The sequence below is a fragment of the Sparus aurata genome, chromosome 2 (assembly GCF_900880675.1).
Source record: "Sparus aurata chromosome 2, fSpaAur1.1, whole genome shotgun sequence".
NCBI lineage: Eukaryota > Metazoa > Chordata > Actinopteri > Spariformes > Sparidae > Sparus > Sparus aurata.
The window spans coordinates 17,463,132-17,483,858 of NC_044188.1; the positions used below are offsets into that span (position 1 = coordinate 17,463,132).

The 20,727-nt window shown below is 39.6% G+C and overlaps 2 protein-coding genes across 2 annotated transcripts; one reads left to right on the top strand and one right to left on the bottom strand.

Annotated features, from left to right (window-relative positions):
- Nucleotides 1-4,708: 4,708 nt before the first annotated feature.
- Nucleotides 4,709-15,730, top strand: aifm4 (apoptosis inducing factor mitochondria associated 4). The gene is made up of 19 exons (XM_030404014.1): nt 4,709-4,889; nt 7,624-7,711; nt 7,839-7,948; nt 8,056-8,165; nt 8,821-8,865; nt 8,980-9,061; nt 9,464-9,576; nt 9,729-9,815; nt 9,903-9,994; nt 10,077-10,207; nt 10,427-10,542; nt 10,624-10,695; nt 10,839-10,902; nt 11,758-11,834; nt 12,785-12,902; nt 13,023-13,121; nt 13,203-13,278; nt 13,367-13,471; nt 14,044-15,730. The coding sequence occupies exons 2-19, from the start codon at nt 7,626-7,628 to the stop codon at nt 14,072-14,074; spliced, it is 1,614 nt and encodes a 537-aa protein (XP_030259874.1). The 5' UTR covers nt 4,709-4,889; nt 7,624-7,625; the 3' UTR covers nt 14,075-15,730.
- Nucleotides 14,910-20,289, bottom strand: LOC115573291 (arsenite methyltransferase). The gene is made up of 10 exons (XM_030404024.1): nt 20,121-20,289; nt 19,644-19,777; nt 18,445-18,595; nt 18,225-18,361; nt 18,005-18,074; nt 17,282-17,363; nt 17,034-17,165; nt 16,812-16,954; nt 16,517-16,642; nt 14,910-16,203 (listed from the first exon to the last, which is right to left on the bottom strand). Exons 1-10 carry the CDS (start codon nt 20,154-20,156, stop codon nt 16,126-16,128), a joined length of 1,089 nt encoding a protein of 362 aa, XP_030259884.1. The 5' UTR covers nt 20,157-20,289; the 3' UTR covers nt 14,910-16,125.
- Between the last annotated feature and the right edge of the window lie 438 nt (nt 20,290-20,727).

Sequence of the window (20,727 nt, forward strand, 5' to 3'; positions counted from 1 at the left end):
TATATATATATATATATATATATATACATACATATATTATTATTATTATTTTTTTACAGTTTTGTATTAAAATAAATTACACACACCATGTTGATTTAATCAGTTTTATTTATACAGCCCATAATCAAAAATAACACTTGCCTCAAGTATTTTATAAGGAAAACTGTCAAAATTTGGCAAAGAATTGATTAAATTTTGAACATCTGATTAAGATTTGATCAGACATTCGATTTTTTGTAACAAAATCATCCCTAAGCCTTAGTGTTCGCACACAAAAGTCACTCTGTCACCATCCGGCGCCTCAGGAGGGGGAAACAGTCCTCCACCAACACTGTTTACAGTGGAGGTGGGGAGCTGTTGACCTCGACTGGGGACATCGTCGGGCGGTGGAAGGAATGCTTCGAGGATCTCCTCAATCCCACTGACACGCCTTCCATTGAGGAAGCAGAGGCTGGGGACTCAGAGGTTGACCCATCCATCACCCAAGCCGAAGTCACTGAGGTAGTCCGTAAGCTCCTCAGTGGCAAAGCACCGGGGGTGGATGAGATCCGCCCTGAGTACCTCAAGTCTCTGGATGTTGTGGGGCTGTCTTGGCTGACACGTCTCTACGGCATCGCGTGGCAGTCGGGGACAGTGCCTCTGGACTGGCAGACCGGGGTGGTGGTCCCCCTATTTAAAAAGGGGGACCGGAGGGTGTGCTCCAACTATCGGGGGATCACACTCCTCAGCCTCCCCGGGAAAGTCTATTCCAGGGTACTGGAGAGGAGAATTCGGCCGATAGTCGAACCTCGGATCCAGGAGGAACAATGCGGTTTTCGTCCTGGCCGTGGAACACTGGACCAGCTCTATACCCTCCGCAGGGTGCTCGAGGGTTCATGGGAGTTTGCCCAACCAGTCCACATGTGTTTTGTGGACTTGGAGAAGGCATTCGACCGTGTCCCTCGTGGCATACTGTGGGGGGTGCTCCGGGAGTACGGGGTCGGGGGCCCTCTGTTAAGGGCCGTGCGGTCCCTGTACTGCCGGAGCAGGAGCCTGGTTCGCATTGCCGGCAGTAAGTCAGACCTGTTCCCAGTGCATGTTGGACTCCGGCAGGGCTGCCCTTTGTCACCGGTTCTGTTCATTACTTTTATGGACAGAATTTCTAGGCGCAGCCACGGGCCGGAGGGGATCTGGTTCGGGAGCCAATGGATCTCGTCTCTGCTTTTCGCGGATGACGTGGTCTTGTTGGCTCCTTCGAGCCGGGACCTCCAGCATGCCCTGGGGCGGTTTGCAGCCGAGTGTGAAGCGGCTGGGATGAGAATCAGCACCTCCAAATCCGAGGCCATGGTTCTCGACCGGAAAAAGGTGGCCTGCTCCCTCCAGGTGGGAGGAGAGTTCCTGCCTCAAGTGGAGGAGTTTAAGTATCTTGGGGTCTTGTTCACGAGTGAGGGAAGGACGGAGCGTGAGATTGACAGACGGATCGGTGCAGCGGCCGCAGTAATGCGGTCTTTGTATCGGTCTGTCGTGGTGAAGAGAGAGCTGAGCCGAAAGGCGAAGCTCTCGATTTACCAGTCAATCTACGTTCCGACCCTCACCTATGGCCATGAACTCTGGGTCATGACCGAAAGAATAAGATCCCGGATACAAGCGGCCGAAATGAGTTTCCTCCGCAGGGTGGCAGGGCGCTCCCTTAGAGATAGGGTGAAGAGCTCTGTCACCCGGGAGGAGCTCAGAGTAGAGCCGCTGCTCCTCCACATCGAGAGGAGCCAGCTGAGGTGGCTCGGGCATCTGTTTCGGATGCCCCCGGGACGCCTCCCTCGGGAGGTGTTCCTGGCATGTCCCTCCGGGAGGAGACCCCGAGGAAGACCCAGGACACGCTGGTGTGACTATGTCACTCAGCTGGCCTGGGAACGCCTTGGGGTCCTCCCGGAAGAGCTGGAGGCAGTATCCGGGGAGAGGGAAGTCTGGGTGTCCCTGCTCAGGCAGCTGCCCCCGCGACCCGGCCCCGGATAAGCGGAAGAAAATGGATGGATGGATGGAAAATCGAATGTCTGATCAAATCTTAATCAGAAGTTCTACATTTAAATCAATTCTTTGCCAAATTTTGACAGTTTTCCTTATAAAATACTTTAGCCAAGTGTTATTTTTGATTATGGGCTGTATAAATAAAACTGACTTCACTATATAGCCCATGTTAGAAATTCCACCTGTGCCTTGACAAGCCGAAATGTTTGCCATGAAAACATTTCGGCTTGTCAAGGCACAGGTGGAATTTCTAACATTAATGACGGCTGCATTCCATTTAGGTGAGCTCGTTCCAGGGCTCTGGGTGCTCACATGCTCACTCACTGACATGGCTTATTGGGTCACTTAATAGCATAAAGCCATTGTTGCCTTTATTGGTCAGACTTGTGCTTTTCCTGCTTTGACAAGTCAAAATGTGCGCTGTGAAAATGGTCTATGGCTAATGTGTATTTGCAAAACATTCAACTTTTGTCAAAAAACTAAATTCTGTTACTCAAAGCAGTGCAATAAAAGGCATTGTTTTGGTGATGATAATGAATTTTCGTTATTGTGCTGGAACTTTTACCCCCAAAAATTTCAGAAGACTCTACTGAGATAATTAATTATGGTCACAAAAAGACGGACTGAAGATTGACTGTTTGCCTGCAGATGAAGAACAGATTGTTTTCAGTGATTGTTAGCTTTGTACTATTTGATCTATTCAAGAAAACAACATCAAACCTGCATGGCCCTTTGAATACTACTTACATTATTCTTTATAAATAAGTCCTTATAAAAACTATTTCCCCCTGGGGATCAATAAAGTATTCTGACTCTCTGACCAAGTAAGGTACAATTACGAACAGCACGCGAAGGCAACACCTTTTCTATCGCATCTCATTGGTTCACAAACCACCGTGGATTTATGGGAATAGTAGTTTATATGACAGGTAAATAACGACTATGTAACACATGGCATGGCACTTTGACTTGACACAGCATTCATTATACACTACTATTGTTTGATATTGTAACGGAGTTTGAAACGAGATGAATATTTGACTTGTATCTCGTCGTTTCGTTTAGTGGAAGTGAAAGAAAACGGCGCTGCTTTCATTCAAGCCAGAGCATGACCGTGAACATGAATGACTGCTGTAATGTTTGGTAACACAGCGACATCATCTGGTTAAAAACCACGTCGCATTGTGACATCCGAGTTTAAAACAGCACCCGTCATGTGAGCCCGTCATTGGTATTGTTTGTTAAACTGTGAATGTTGTGGCATCGCTTTTCCTTATGCTGCCCCAGGCCTATAATATCAACATGTGCAATATCCACTTTAATTACTAATCAATATGCAATGTATGTGATCCCTTTTCTATTTGTTTCATTGCAGTTTACTTATATTCCTAAATCTTACTCTTATTTTTTGGCCCAGATGTCAGCATTTGCTCCTTTCACACTTTTCTATTATAAGAATAATATAGCAAAGTGATATTTTTTATTCTAATGCTCTTGATGTTTGTTATTCTGACTATTCTCTGGCAAAAGATTTCCTTCAGAATAAATTAAGCCGATTATATCTTATCTTACAACACCCGCTGAAACTTTTCTGAGCCATTATTATTATTATTATTATTGAGTGAGCAATCAGTTAAATTGATGACCACACAAAAACACTGGAACAATTTTCATGTTCATGTCATGTTGAATGAATAAGGGTCAGAGGCACATTGCTTGCATCTCTGTATAGTCAATATCTGTCTTCACAATAGTTTTTTTTTTTATTATTTGATTCATGGAAAGTTTTTTTCCTTCTTCCTGTTTTCAAACATTTCATTTTTAGACATTCTAAAACCTCTTCTGTTTTCCTGGCTGTTAAATCAGCCTTTGTCTAAACCAGCCAAAGAATATGTTACAGTTATGCCAAAAACAGATAACTTGAAAACTCGATGTGATAATTAACAAACCAAATAAACAAACTCTCTTTGCTTTCATGAGTGAAAAACCTGAATAAACAAACTGATCTTACCAACTTTCTAGCTTCAGGCAGTGTTCTGGTTCCTTATTTTCCTCTGAGAAAAGCTTCTTTATTCAGTTATGAAAATGTTTCAAGTTTGTATAATTACCTAATTAATATTGTAAATATAACAATTCTAAGTTTGAATTTCTTCTCCAAAACATAGTAGCGCCCTGTCAAAGTCAGTGTGTTTATTTGGTTTATTCAATCATGAATATAAAATTGTTTATTTAATTTGCCTTGGGAAAAAAACGTATCTTTGAAGATCTTTGCTTGTGATTAAAATCTCTTCCCCACACAGTGCACCTTTAAGAATGGCAGATCTGTCCTGTCATATAGGCTAACTCAACACACGGCTAGCTAAAAGGTCATACTACTGTTTTTAAGTGAATATCAGAAGGTAAATTTTGTTCAGTGTCATTCGTTGAATATTTGTTTACATTAATTAGCTAGTTAATCGAACGTCATTCAAACAAAGGCACTCTAGCTAGGCCTAACATTGGACTCTTTTCACGACTACATTCCTTCTCCAAGTCCAAACTTGCACCATAATTATGTTGGTTGTAACTATCACCAATTCTGGCTGCAGTTACTCATCCTCAGCTGTCCTTCCTAACCTAACCTTCATCCTGTCTCTCCAGCACCGCCCGTGTGTGAGCGGCGGATCTGCGCGCCGCAACACTTCCGGCTACAGTTGACCGTGTGGGAGGAGCTAGCCATGGAGCACGCGACGCCGCCTGGATGTCACGCGGGCAGTCCCGCTGCGCTCTGTAGCTGCGAGCCGAGCCGTGTTTGTTTGTCTCAGTGGAGCATACTGCAGATTCAGAAGAACAGGCTGAGAAGGCTGGTGCTTCATTTGTGACTACTTCTAGCAGGAAGAAAACAGGTGAGCACGGCTAGAGCTATGACGTTTTGTACTCATTCACGCCGCTGATTTTAGAGAGGGAGAGAGCTTGAGTTTAAGCTGAATTAAAAAAACCTTTCACATCACTTGACGCTTTCTGTCAGCTTCACTGTCATGTTCCAGCTGCATGTATGGATTTCTGTTCTGTTAACTGAAGACAAAAGTAGTCATATTTTATGCCTAGTCATTGTGTAGGCAGGCAGTGCAAAATGTGCATAGTCATGCTTTTTAATTTGCATTGTTGGTCCTTATCTTATGGAGGACCAAACCTGACATAAGTATAAATAAATAAATAAATAAATAAATAAATGCATAAATGCATAAATAAATACATAAATAAATAAATAAATGCTGGAATAAATGTACAAATAAATAAATGCTGAAATAAATACATGCAGAAATAAATGAATAAATAAATAAATGCTGAAATAAATGTATAAATAAATAAATAAAACTATAAATAAAAGAATAAATGCTTTTTATTTATTTATACATTTCTGTTCACCTACATTTATTTATTTATGTATTTCTGTTCACCTACATTTATTTATTTCTGTATTTCTGTATTTCTGTTCACCTACATATATTTATTTCTGTATTTCTGTGTCCATATGTAAATGAGGAGGTAGGAGGTCCTAACCTCAGTCAAGAGCATGATTGGTTACAGGAGTGTGCTCGATGAGGGTCTACTACTCCTGCCTTACTAGCAGCGCTGATTCCTGTACACTGTACAGGAATGTTGCTGGCTACCAGCAAGCCCGCTCAGCTAACTGTTAGCTGCAGTTGTTGACATTTGTTCATGTAGCTCTGGTTTAGTTATGAATTTGACTGGCGTTCATTTTAACTTGCGAGGGTCCCAGGTGTGCTGGTGGTGTGGTTTGAGAATCCCGTCTGGAGAGAGAGGGGTCCTCGGCCATGTCCGCTAACCAGGAAAAACATTCTGCTCATCGGTCCAAGTCATGTATATGTGTATTCTAGACGAGCGCTACAGAGCACAATCGTCCAAAGATATGAGACCGACAACATGCACTTTTGGACGATTTGTGCTCTGTAGCGCTCGTCTAGCAGTGGTTTGCAAGTCACAGCCCCGGCTTCTCCGTGTGGATAGAAGTGTTCAAGCCACGTCAAAACGAATACACGTATACATGACTTGGAGCGATGAGCAGAATGTTTTTCCTGGTTAGCGGACATGGCTCTCCAGACAGGATTCTCAAACCACACCACCAGCACATCTGGGACCCTCGCAAGTTACCTGTCACACTGGTCGAGGCCATTAAGCTAACTAGAGCTGTTTACAACGTTACAGAGAGGGAGGCTTGAGATCAGGAATCGTTTGCTTTTGTCTGGCTCTCCGATTTGACCAATCATGCTCTTGACTGAGGTTAGGACCTCCTACCTCCTCATTTACATATGGACACAGAAATACAGAAATAAATATATGTAGGGGAACAGAAATACAGAAATAAATAAATGTAGGTGAACAGAAATACATAAATAAATAAATGTAGGTGAACAGAAATGTATGAATAAATAAAAAGCATTTATTCTTTTATTTATAGTTGTATTTATTTATTCATACATTTATTTCAGCATTTATTTATTTATTCATTTATTTATGCATGTATTTATTTATGCATTTATTTATTTATACATTTATTTCAGCATTTATTTATTTATTTATGTATTTATTTATGCATTTATGCATTTATTTATTTATTTATACTTATGTCAGGTTTGGTCCTCCATATTATCTTACGTTTGCTTTAGTGTTGTTCATGTAGTTTTGGAGAGGAAAATCAGATGTTGACAATATTAATGGGGTAATAATACAAACTCTGAAATATGTATTTGTTCTATAAATAAACAAGGTGTTCTCAGAGAAAAGTAACAGTTTGAAGCTATTAAGGTGGCTGCTGGTCCGCCAAATATAAATGAAGTAAAACAGTATGAAATTGTTTTTTCCTTTAAGGTGAGTTAGTTTATTCAGTTTACTCAATCATGAAAACAAAGAGAGTTTGTTTTTGAGAGTTAGTTTGTCATTTCTCATCAAAATGTCTTCCCCAAAACTACATAGAGCACCTTATAAGCTCTGTAAAAGGAGTAGGCTAGAGTTTCCTGATCGTTATACGGCTTAGGTGCAGCACCCGAGCTGTTTTGGGCAGCACCCAAGCCAAATAAATGTAAAAGTCAATGTTGAGAGCCTCAAAACTTACTACATGGCTTTTCCCAGATCTAATGGTTGTTCTTAGTCCCCAGAGGACGTCTTTAGCAAGTTTTATGACTAAGCTTTTTGGGTGTTGTTCATTTATCCGTCCTAGCTTTTCCAGTTTTTTGTGCACAGTGATATTGCATATTTCTTTTTTCTTTTTTTATCATTTTATATTTGCGTGGTTGAGGACCCTTACACCCCAAGTATCCAAAAACAAGGGGGGAAAGATTTTAGCATCAATGTATTTATTGACTAAAAAGGCTCAAAAACTGCATACATCTGCATACATACATCCTGTACAAACGTCATCAAAGAAGCCTAAGGAAGCTTACAGTACAATCACATATCGTATCCGCACAACTAATCGATGGTTAGGTTGACTCATGTTAACATTGATGATAATGTTAAATTCCTTACTGCCCTTATCCCATGTGTCCGTTGCAGATCCTGTCAAGTAATTTAGTCTAACAACAGTCATGTTATCTTAAAATGGATTATGTCTTTAAGAGATGAATCAGTGCCAAGAACCAGGTGAACAGCAGGAGGAGGAGGTGACTCAGATGGTGTGTGAGGAGGGCGACCTGAAAGATGGCCAGTAAGTCAGAAACTTTTCGTCGTATCATATAAAATATATGATTTTCTTTTTACGACAAAAGCTTTTTTTTACCTTATCTGTATATCGTAGCTTTTCATTAAATGCTTCTTCCTGGCTTTGTGTTTAGGATGAGGGAAGTGGCCGTGGAGGAGCAGAATGTGTTGCTTGTCCGTACCAAGGGTCAGTACAGTGCTGTTGGAAGCCGGTGCTCTCATTACAACGCTCCTCTAATAAAAGGTAAAGCCTCCTTTACTTTCAGCTCCCCAATCTCCATACAGCAATATCTGAATGAAGAGCTTTTTAAAATGTTTTGCAAGTTGAGTCTCTGTTCTCTGATAATCCAGGAGCGCTGGTTGGTGAGAGAGTGAGATGTCCCTTCCATGGTGCTAGTTTTAACGTCAAAACTGGAGATATTGAAGAGTATCCGGGTCTGGACTGTCTGCCTTGTTATAAGGTAAAACATGTCTATAGAGATCAACATTTAATGCCAATTAACATTCATTTAGGAATAACTCCGGTTTTAAATGTTGTCACATTTTACATGGTTTAATTGCACATAATTTCAGCGTAATTGGTACAAAAAATACCACTTTGTTCAAGATTTAGTCTCGAAAGCTAGATTATGCTTTGTCTTTTTACACAAACCCAAGAGGAAGTCTTTTTAGTCAAGAAGTTGAGAAGAAGTTGTAAATTCGCCACCTGCAGATGGAAGCTGCACGCAAATATGACTTTGATCTGCAAATAGAACTCTTATATATAAAATCTCAGGTCCGATGTCTGACATATCGCCATCAGGTATTGGCTCAGACAGAAAAATATTTTGGACCATCTCCACTTTGCGTACATGGTGATTAGTCAACATTTTGCCAGAAAGAGGCAATGAAAGTGTACATTTGGACTTATCTGTTGCCAGATGTTGCTGCTGTTCAGGTACTTCCTCACTCTTTGAAAGCATTTCCTATTTTTGGAGTGGATGCTGCTGTAAATCTTTCACCTGCTGCATTGTCCATAACATGATGTTGACCTCGACTATGTTATAATCAGTCCCTAAACTTGCATTCTGTACCTAAACTTTCCTCACATTTTTTTTTTTTTTTTTTTAATTACAGGTCAAAGTTGAGGATGGCAAGGTGTATGTTACCATTAACAAAAGTGTAAGTAATGGCAAGTTAAATAAATCAAAATGATTGCAATGTTTCATTTCATTTTGTGTTAAAATACATTATATTGTAATAATATTAAACAATCTCTTGTTTGTTTCACCTCAGACTCTGAAATTGACAAAGCGGGTGAAAGAGATGTGCAGCGTGGAACCAGACATCAAACACACCATCGTGCTGATAGGAGGCGGTAAGGACTAGATGTAATGAATAAGCCTGAATGTTGAAGCCTCAGGTTATTAGTCCTTTTTTGGAGATTCAATCAAAAAGAATAAGGTCTAGTAAATGTGGTGGTGTGGAGCTTCCATGTTGGTTTAAGCTCCATCTCTGAATTTATTCTCAACACACTGTTAAAGATGTCATGATACCAGGATTTTCGATACAATACTCGTCAACACAACCTGCAAACTGATACAGGAGAAAGTTATTGAACACATTTGTAATGTTAATCTCTAGGGTCAAAATCTGATTGTACCTTTGTTTTATTATAGCTTCAGTACTTTGGATAATTTTAAGCACGGGGTATCAACAATGTATTGAAGTATGGATACTTCAGACAACCTTCCACTTAATAAGAGTTTTGTGATTTCAGGACCTGCTGCCCTGGTTTGTGCTGAAACGCTGCGGCAGCACTGCTACCAAGGTCGAATCATCATGGTAACCAAAGACAGCCTGCCTCCATTTGATAAGCCCAAACTGAGTAAGGTGAGAACTCAATCAGAGTGGAGAGGAAGCCTGTATTTATGTGTGTTTGTTGCTGTTGCTGACCATCCTGCCTTGTTGAGCAAGTAGATTATTCTGTCATTGATTTTAGAAGTTTTCTAGAAGTTTTTTGTAAAGGGCGTTTCCTCTTTCAGGCTCTGAATGTGGACAGCAGCGGCATCCTCCTCCGGTCAAGTGACTTCTATCAGCAGTATGGGATCGAGGTGTGGACACAGAAGGAGGTGATAAGCAAAAGGACTATTTGTGATGTGTTTGAAAAAAATGTGTTATTCTTTCTGTCATGTTAAGAGCTGTGTTTTGTGTTACAGGTGGTGTCTGTAAATCCAGCTGATAAGGCGGTGAAGTTGAATGATGGCACTTTGCAGCATTACGACCAGCTTCTCATCTCAACTGGCTGCAGGTCAGAGTCATCATCTTGCCCCTTGATAAGGTTTCAATGTGACAACTGCAATATACATTAACAGTCTTGATTTTGTTCACAGAGCACGGCCACTCAGCTGTCCTGGCAGCGACCTGGCGGGAGTGAAGTTGCTGCAGAGTTATGAAGACGCAAAAGAGATTCACAGCTCCGGTCTGGGCCAGAAAGCTGTTGTAATCGGAGCCTCCTTCATAGGTTATCAGATTCAGTTTCTCTCAACATAGATTAATAAAAACCTTGGATTAATCATCTTTACAAAAATAAGCACGCAGGTGTATTTGTGATGCTCCATTTGGATGGTGTTTTCACAGTCACCTCTATGCTAAAACCTTGGACAGAGCAAGAGAAAGCTTGATAAGAACACATACACCAATATCGCAGACAACTGAATTCTTTTTTCCATTAACACAATAGGTATGGAGGTGGCCTCCTATTTATCAGACAAAGCCACCAGCGTTGCCGTGGTTGGCTCCAGTAGATACCCGTATGAGCGATCTCTGGGGCCAGAGATCGGCAAAATGAGTATGCAGGTAAGAAACAACCATGACAGTCGTCTGACATGAGCTTTTATTAAATGTAACAACCTTTTATAACAAGTTGCTTCTTTTAAGATGTTGGAGGAACAAAATGTGAAGTTCTACATGAACGATGCAGTCACAGAGATCAAAGGAGAAAACGGCAAGGTAACTCTGCTTTTAACCTGTTACTATTGGCCCTTTTAACAGTAGACATTTGACTAGTATGAAAAGCACAGTTGTTTCTGATAATGTAATCACGGCTCTGTTATCCTCTTGTAGATCCCTAAATTAATCTTTTTTGTTTTCAGGTGAAAGGGGTGCTGCTGAAGAGTGGTAAAGTCCTGGAAGCTGATGTTGTGATTGCCGGAATTGGTAATTTTATCATCCTAATTTAACTATTCTACTAGTGAAACTCTCACCAAAATGCAACCTAGGCTTTTTTTGTGAATGTACATGAGTCAAACCTTCCTGTAAAAGCAAAATTATGATGAAAGAGGCACGTTGGCAGATGTTTCTTCTGCTAGCTGCCGTCCTGCCAGTGAAAAATGTCGATTTCCGAGTGCAACGTAACTTTGAGGAGAGTTAAGGTGGACCGCTCCTAAAGCTTAGTTCCATATAAATGCACGAATAATTTGCTGTTTTGTCATTAGCTAAAAACATTATTGAACTTGAAGTTGAAAAAGGAGCCTTATATAAGAAACAATACTAAAATCAAAAGCTGGAAAAGTCACGTGAGATATTGCGTGGATAGTTGTTGCCGGAAGACAGTAGCGTTCCACCTCAACTCTCTTCCATGTTACATTACATTCTGAGATCAATACTTCTCAGCTGCCATGACGACTGGGAGCGGAACAAGCTACTGCTAAGGTGAGTTGTTTAAAAACTTTCTTTTTAGCAAACTCTGTTTACACAAACAATGTTTTCAATGCTCATGTTCATGTGTAGAGACCCTGGTGATACTACGAGCAAAGTTTCATGTTGTGTCGAGCCTTCTTAGTGTTTTAAAAATGGAGATTTTCGTCGTAATTATGCTTTTACACGAAGGTTTGACTCATATACATTCACAAAAAACGCCTAGGTTGCATTTTGGCGAGAGTTTCACTTTAATGTTTTGTTCAAGTTGCAAACACTGCTCTGCCTTACAAGTAATGGCTTTATAAACTTTGAATTCAGATCTCTTCTGTGCAGTTCTGCAAAAATCCAATAATAAGATCTCTTTTTTTTCAGGAGTAATCCCAAATTCAGATTTCTTGTCAGGAAGCAAGTTGGGCGTGGATTCAAGGAAAGCTGTGACTGTTGACAAGGTAACACACAGTCAGTAGAGGCATACGCCCAGATTAAAGTCACTGTGATATTGACATAACAGTTGATAAAGCATAAATGTGGCTTTACAGTAGGGATTAAGTTATGATTAAGGAGTGTCAGTGAGAGGACCTGGCATGTGAAAAATCTGAAAAATCCATTATTAATTTGCGATTGGTTTTGTAATGTTATGTAACATTTAATTCATATGTTATGCAATATATACCTGCATATAAGTATATAAGTCCCCTTCGGCCCGACATTGTAAGAGTTGTTCAGTTTTTCCTGAAACCTGCTTTTCTCCTCAACCAAACACTGGTTTTCTTTGGTGGAGTCATCACAACAATAAAGCACTAGCATTGTGTTCATTCCCAACTTGTAGAAGCTTGTCAGGGTAGCATAGTTTAATGCAGTAGTCAAGTAATGTATATAATGTGAGCCATTTAAAGTGAAAGTATTGAATTGGAATGATTAAAGGGGTTCTATGTAATGTAATGTAATGATGTGAGCAGATTGCAACGTGATGGGAAAAATGAGACCTACCCTGTCTCTCTCGGTCGTCTATACAAGCCAGTGGATGGTTTGTTTAAGTTGTTTAATGCAGCTGGACTGTAGATTTCTTTATGAACAACTCAGATTTTCTACCACAGTCCAAATGATGTGACTTTACACACCTTCTCCTCCCGTCTCAGTTCCTCTCTCGACTCTTAATGGAGATCAACAGTAGCTAACGCTAGTTTAAACAGAGAGTCCATTAATACAGGAGTTCCCACAAAGCCCTTATAATGCATGCATTTTATGTGGTGTTCAGGGAGTGCACAAAATGTTTCTTAGGACTGCCATCAGCCGAAGATATTATGTATCTGAATCCCTCTTTAGCTGTAAATATGCTGTTAATGTACAGGTCAGTAAGCGTATTGTTGAAGCTCTTCCTCTAACTCTCTTCTGCCAGTTCATGAGGACCAATATACCAGATATCTTTAGCGCTGGAGACGTTGCCTCCTTTCCTCTGACCATTCGTGGGGACCAAAGGGTCAACGTCGGTCACTGGCAAATGTCACAATCTCATGGTGAGAGAATGAAGGATTCAAAGAAACACAGCTTCATATGGTGCTTGTTGGGTGCATGGGTTCTGTTAAGATATTTGTGGGTTTAACTTTATTATGCTTCATTTATTTCCTTTACCTTAGGAAGAGTAGCTGCCTTGAACATGCTGAACAAACCAACCAAAATTGAGTCTGTTCCTTTCTTCTGGACTGTGCTGCTTGGAAAGAGTATCAGATACACAGGTGGAGTATTTATTGAGAAAATGTCACCCTCACATCAGAATATTTAAAGTCTCATTTCCCTCTTTCATTTCCTCTTTCTAGGCTATGGGGAAGGATACACAGAAATCATATTCAAAGGCAAAGTGGAGGAAAGGAAATTCCTGGCATTTTACATAAAGTGAGCAGCTGTGAAATAACTCCTGATACAGCTGAATATGAATTTATGCTATTTGTGCTGAATTTCTTTCATTTCTTCTTGTTAACAGAGATGAGGTGGTGGTGGCAGTGGCCAGCCTGATGTTCGACCCAGTCGTGTCTCGTGTTGCAGAGCTGATGGCAATTGGCCAGATCATAACAAAGGCACAGGCTCAGTGAGTGTCATGCTGCATTCACACAAATTGGACCACAATGTGTTACATACTGCACGCACATACAGTACGTGAGATAATGTTGTGAAGGCAGATGGTATACAGTCAATTTGTAGAGAATTTGATGGCCTGTTGTGGCCAAAAATGACGCACGAGTGTAAATCAAAACAGTAAAAGCAAAAATGGAGGCTGTAAAAACCAAAACAATGAGCTGAAAGACACTAAAACATTTTGTAGAACTGAGGCTAACAGGGGAATTTGGTGATAGTACTCTAGTTCATTAATGACAAGTGACACCTTTTATTTTACACAAGGCCATTTGATCCACTGTTGAATAAAGTACTATATTATTGTTAATATTATTATTATTGTTGTTGTTATAATTATAGTTGTTATTGTTATTGTTATTGTTATTATTATTATTATTATTATTATTATTATTATTATTATTATTATTATACTTTAACTGACATGACTGACATGGCTTCCTGTTCTACGTTAACGTCATGTCTCAAATCACAAAGTGAGATTCTCCTTTTTGAATATTTTGTTTTCTCACTTTATTATCTGTTCAGAGCTGATGACCTGAGCTGGCTGCAGATGTAACCGACGACTGCTGTATCCAGGAGTAACACCTCTCAGTGATGAAGGATGTCTCCTTTTCCCTTTACTCCATCGAATAGTGCCAAATCAGATTTCTCCATTTACTGCCTCAGGGCCTCTGAAAGCCAATCAGACCTCTGCTCTTTTTCACAGCTTTTTACCATAGAAGCAAACAAAGCTTTATTGAATTTGCACTCTGATCTCTGTGTAACGAGCACCGTCTGGATACAACTGAGATGACTTAGGATGAGCAGTTTCTGAACATTTTTGTGAACTTGAAACCTGAAAAAGATTCCATAAATATTTAATTTAGTAGTTTATTGAAGTATAGTCATAGTATTTTAATTATAGTAAAGAAATAGTATTTTTCATACTATTTTATCTACTTGAAACACTCCACTTGACTTTGTTGCAATATCTTTAAACGCACATGATTACATTTCTTCTACTAGGTGTCTCTCAATCAAAACTATTAAAACAAAAGGCTTAGTTTGATGAGGTCATGAAGTAGTGTGGGATCATGGGAGTTGTTGTCTTCATTATTAAACAACCACCACTGCTGATGAAAATTATGAGACATGACTCAGTCAGAAACGTTCACGGACAAGGTGATGTATCTAATTTATATCCATGTTACGTTTAGTTAGGTTCGCCAACTTCCTTCCTCACTCTCTGACAGTTCACCTAATGTTTCCTGGAGGTTATAGCGTCAGGTGATCAAATACAACGCACCGTTACCCCGAGCAAACTTATAGAGTTCTCTGGGTTTAAACATTGTTGGAAACAGCTGGGATAATGTAAGTACACAACTCAACAATATAAACAAACAGAGGTCTGGTCCTATTTAACATTTTAATGTGGAAATGTTACATATGATATCTGTAATGAGTTACAGAGTTACTTATCTAAAATACACACTACCAAGGTCGTTGTACATGGTGATGAGTGCGTAGTTTCATATTCCATTAACTTTTATTGCTGTTTAAGTCTGTTTAATGTTCACAGTAATGCTTTAATCAATCATAAATGTTTCCTGCAGAGATGTACATTACTGTTTAGGCTTTGTCTTATAACTGAGATAAAACTGCTTTATTTACTTTCATTTTGAAATTCAACTCCAGATTAAATGTACTACTGTGTGCTACATAACTAATGTTCAGGTCTTAAAATGAATGTTGGGCAGCAACAACTACTGATTATTCATACAACATACGTACTGTCATCAGCCTGTGGGGTGCAGTGTGGGGATGTATTTTCTGACAAGGATTTTTTTCCCCCACATTTGTTCGCTTCACTGACTAGATTGTTTCTCAATCTTTGCTACGTCATGTTTGTTTTAGTTTTGACTATTGGCTGTATAACAAAACACAATGTCATCATTTCCAGGTCGAGTAAAACCTTTCTTATCAAACATATCAGAGAGTAATTATTATGTCTGTGGATGTTTATCTCTCTTTCATTCTTATTGTACTTTTGTAACACATTTTATATTTTATGAATCGCCCACTTCCTGCAACCAGGGCGGTCTAGCCTTTTCAGTCTTTACTTATTATTACTAGTTGGTACTATTTAAGTGCATTTAATAACTATACTTGCCTGTCAGTACAAGTTCCTCTTTCATGTTGTACAATGTCAGCAGAATAAAGGCAAGCACAAACACTTTGTTCTTTTTGCACAGACTAATTTTCTTGGATATTTGCACTTTGTTTACTTCAGATCAAGTAGGCTTCAAGTAAGGTTGAAGCACAGAACGTTCAAAACCATTACTTAATAAATTATTTTATTTACTAAACAAGGTTTGATTTTAGTATGTGGACACTTTAATTATTAGCACATCAGTGTGACATTTGCTGACAAACACGACTAAACTGTGATGATATTCACAAATCATCTGAGACAATTGTCCTCAACTACATGACAAGAGGTTGTTGATGATTAACACATGAAATGATTTGTTTCTAAAGGACAGTTATGGACTTAAATCAAATATTCAAAGTCTAAAAACATGTTACAGTCTTAATCAAAAATATTTCCCTCAGGATTCAGCTGCATCTCTATTTGCTTATTTTGGAGCACTGTTTCACTGATGATCCCAGTTTGTCCGCCAGCAGGAACGGGTTGAGGTGACAGTACTGTAGGTAAAGAATAAGAAAAGTAACTTTGACGTGGGTCTGAAATGAATCTTTGGCTGCTATCAAAGCTCACACTGCAGTTCCTACAAAGAGTTATTCTTTCTGTAAAACTTGAGTAATTCTTAATTATGTGAAGCTTCTCATTAAAAATGGAAGTACTTTACAGCTTTTAAGATGAAGAAACCTGTGTTTAACTGGATTCTTGCGGCGCAAAATGTTGGTCAACTTCACTTTCTGAATGCATTCAATAGCTACTAGCTAATTTTTCAAAATAAAAGCATTTTAGCCATGGTGAGGGCAGACCATAAGCTACCTGTGGTGTTGACTCAGAGCTGGACTTATCCGGTTTATCTGATATCTGGATATCAAAATCCGGAGAGAAACGGGAACTCTGGAGGGTTGCTGCCATCTCTCCATTCACCTCTACGGCCACACCTTTCTGTAAACCGACAGAGCAGATTAGTTTTTAGATGTGAATGAGGAGTTTTTTTCCTCTATGAAATCAAAAAAGCAAAACATAAACATAAACTTGCATTTGCCACAGGCGATCAAATACCCCTGTGTCAACAATGACAAAGCACTTTGGACTGATATAAGTTTTATCTTACCTTGAAACAGTTGGAGGAATCAAAGTCCAGCTGGTCTGGGAAGTCAGCCACAGTTCCTTTATAGGTCACTGTTGCCTTAGACATGACTGGGCTTTTGGGCAGCTTAAACATCCGGTAGGTGGACGAAGCATAGTTGATGTCACCTGCAAAACAAACAGCGGGCTTAGCTGTGGATTGAAAATCTTCACACGACATCACAGGTCAGCGTTGTCTTTGTGGTACCTGCTTTTGCTTTGAGCTCATTGTTATAGACCACAATGCGGCTCGATGAGACGAGGTAAGGCGTGCTGAATCCTACGCTGTGGGCCAACGGAATCAGATCCTGCCAGAACAGAGAGCCGCCCATTCCTTCACCTGAGCCCCAACACAAAAAGATCCCACCAAGGGCATATTTAACGTTATTGATGCAGGGGTTCTGTATTTATGCCTTTTACATTGAATTTTTAGACCACAATACAAAGTGATTTTACCCCACAGGCGTGGATCTGTCTTCATGTGATCAGGAATGACTTTGCTGGCATACATGTCACTAAAGTAGAGTTCACCTCCCTCCTGTGTAGAATGAGAGCATGAAGACACTATAAGACACTAAAACCTTAAAAATTTACTTTGATTAAAAACATTTATGAAACCAATTACCTCAAAATTACCAAGTAAAGTAGACTAATATATTGAAGTTGTGAAGATTTTTTAGCTCGTCCAACTTAAATTTAATAGTCTACTTCACTTGGTAATTCTGAATTAATTGGTTTCCTGCCTTTTAAAATGTACAGTGTGGGCTTGGAGTCAGGTCCAGCTCTCAGAATATTCCCTTTTTTTCCACAATTATTTCCTGTTAACCTGTACTTGGGCCAACACAAGCTGATAATAAAAACCCCCAACATGGGCCCATTTGTTATCAGGTGGCCACGTTTCCAGCGAAATGTGAAATTTGAATTCAAGATTTAAGATACTACAGTTTTATAAAACATTAAACAAGTATGAAATCAGGCAGGGAGTATCCTGAATTTAAGGTAGAATTAGATAACCAGATGAACTTTCCTGTGGCATCATTTCTCCAGAAACCCCAGAAACAATCCTTAATTGGGGCTAATCATTAACGGCCCAAGGTACAGGCTAACAGGAAATAATAGTTTTTTAAAAAAGGGTGCAGAAAACATCCCATGGGCTGGACTCAAATTCGTCAGACTAACCTTCAGGACATTGTAAGCTTGCTGCAGCACGGCTCTTTTATCAGCACACAAACAGATCACACAGTTGGATCTGGATACATTGGAGGGAAAAGAGTTTATCAACTCATCAAAGCCGTCTTATTAATAACAGACTATAAACAAGTACAAGGGGCAGGGTTAATTAATTTATCATTCTACAACACCGGGCTGATCAATTAAACTGTGCATACTTTTAACCTACAGCACAACATCAATGGAGTCACTCTGTATGCCGGCCTCACTCAGCTTCTCCATGTACCCCAGGACAAAAGTCACATTGGGCTGCTTGTAGCCGAACGTCTTCTGATGATACTCGATGTACTGACGAGACGTTGTGACCTGAGGAAATGTGAGTTAAGTCAGCAGAAAGCACAGAAGTCAAATGCCAGATGGTGCGTGGACACTCAAGCGTATGCAATCACCAGCTCCTCTGTCATATCGATCCCCGTCACGTGTCCGCTCTCGCCAACCAGTTTACTGAAGGCGTAGGAGTCTCTGCCGGAGCCGCTGCCGAGGTCCAGGACCCTGCAGCCCTCGAGCTTCGCTGGAAAGGGGAGGCCGCAGCCGAAGAATCTGGAGAAAGATACTGTTTAAGACAACAGCAGCAGGGCTTTCCCTACCATTTTGAGGTTTAGGTGCAGCATCAGTATGGAGCATGAAAAATTTACTCAATTACTTTTCAAGGATGATGGTTGTAGTAAGTCCTGAGTGGACTTTTTGAGTGCTGTTTATTTATTATCTGCTTTTCCAGCTGTAGTAGACAGATTTGATGATGATATTGGACCAAAATGATGTGCCAAAAATTGTACATACACCTCAGTCTCTCACAAACCAAGGAAAACAAGAGTGTCGGTGTGCAATTATGGGAAGCATACAGATGTTATGGAGATAGTTCTGTACTGTAAAGTATGAAAACAGACTGAAAAAGACTAAATACATCTTTGAGTAATGTCTGAATTTCAGTGTCCTGGATTAGGGGCTGCACAATACATCGTTTCGGCATCGACAAGGCAATGTGCAGCTGTGCAACAGTCACATCACAGGATGTTCAATGTCAAGGAAGGCTAATTAACGCAAACCCTTCCTGCTACAACTTTTTGAAACAAAGGAAAACTCACATGGTACGCATACAAACAAAGCAGGGCCTACTGTGGTTGTTTGATAAAAAGCACTCCCCTTCTTAATTATCCCCATTATTCTTTCCAAAAGGAGCTATTCAGTTTATCTTGAGGGAGTTCCTGTCTTTTTTTATATATCACAATATATATAGCAGGAAACATATTCATCACAATATCAGTTTCTGTCACTGTTATGCAGCCCTGTCCTGGATAATGCATACATTTTCAGCAGTGTGCATGTTTTCTGATGTGTCTACAGAGAAGTTCATTAAGTCGTTTGTCAATGAAACTGTGTCATGACCATAAAGGGATTTTTTCAAAGTACTTTTGTTGTTGTTGATGAATCAACCAGCACTGCCACCAAACAGTTCACTGTTGTCACTCCAACACTTGAGACAAAATATTTGCAGACTTCCGTGATGACATGTGCATGAGACACTTGTGTACAGTTACTGCTGTACATGTCTGTGATGTAAGAGTAAAAGGGAGACTGCAAACCGTACTTGTTTGTTACCTCCGGATGAACCAGGTTGAGTGCATCTCTGACACTCTTTGGCAGCGGGCGGCAGGACACACTGCAGGAGGAGGCACTAGTCTGCAGGTCACAAGTGGACTCCAGGAGGCTGCCATAGTACTTCTGCACACATCATGGACAACACATGTGGTCAACAACTGTTCTAACACACGCTTTAACATTTGTCAAAGGTCTAAATCTATGGACACCTTTAAAAAACACAAAGCACATCCTCCCTTCTATTACATACAACCAATACCAAATATTATCATGTTTGACAGAGATCACACTCTCTACACTCTAACTTGGTTTTGCTTGAAGAAAAGTCAGTATCTTCAACTACAAGAACTTTTGAATCACACACTGAGCCGCTGTTACGTAATCAGAACAGCTTCAGAGGTAAAAACTTCTGCACAATCTCCGGACAGAAATCAAACTGATCAGTGTTCGATTCAAGCTAAAGTACCTTCACATTTTCCCGCACGTCGTCACAAGTCGCCATTATGTCCGACAGCGTTACACGAACACACAGAAGTATCTCCAAACTGTGTGCAAACCAAACGCTGTTTTACATGAATGATAGACTCCAGTTCAGCCAGACCTGCCCCTCTGTCACCAGCAGCCACTCTACTCTTCCGGTCAATTATTTCAGAATAAAAGTAGCAATACAAATAATAATAATAATAATAATAATAATAATAATAATAATGACAATAATAATGATAATAATAATAATAATAATAATAATAATAATAATAATAATAATAATAATAATAATGATAATGATAATAATAATAATAATAATAAAATAAATGAAATACAATAAATATGTATGTGTATATATACAATAAAGCCATTTTGGAAACAAAAAGCCAATTTTCAGCATGAAAATGTGTATTGTGTTGGTTAGGTAAAACTTGCATTTCATTGTTGTTAAAAATGACAATAAACTCTGAAATACTGAAATTAACATTTGTGAGAATATCCCTCCATTCAAATAACTGTATAATTTACCTGTACTTGTATGTGTAATAATTAAATAAATTTTTACATTTACATTTTACATCAGATAC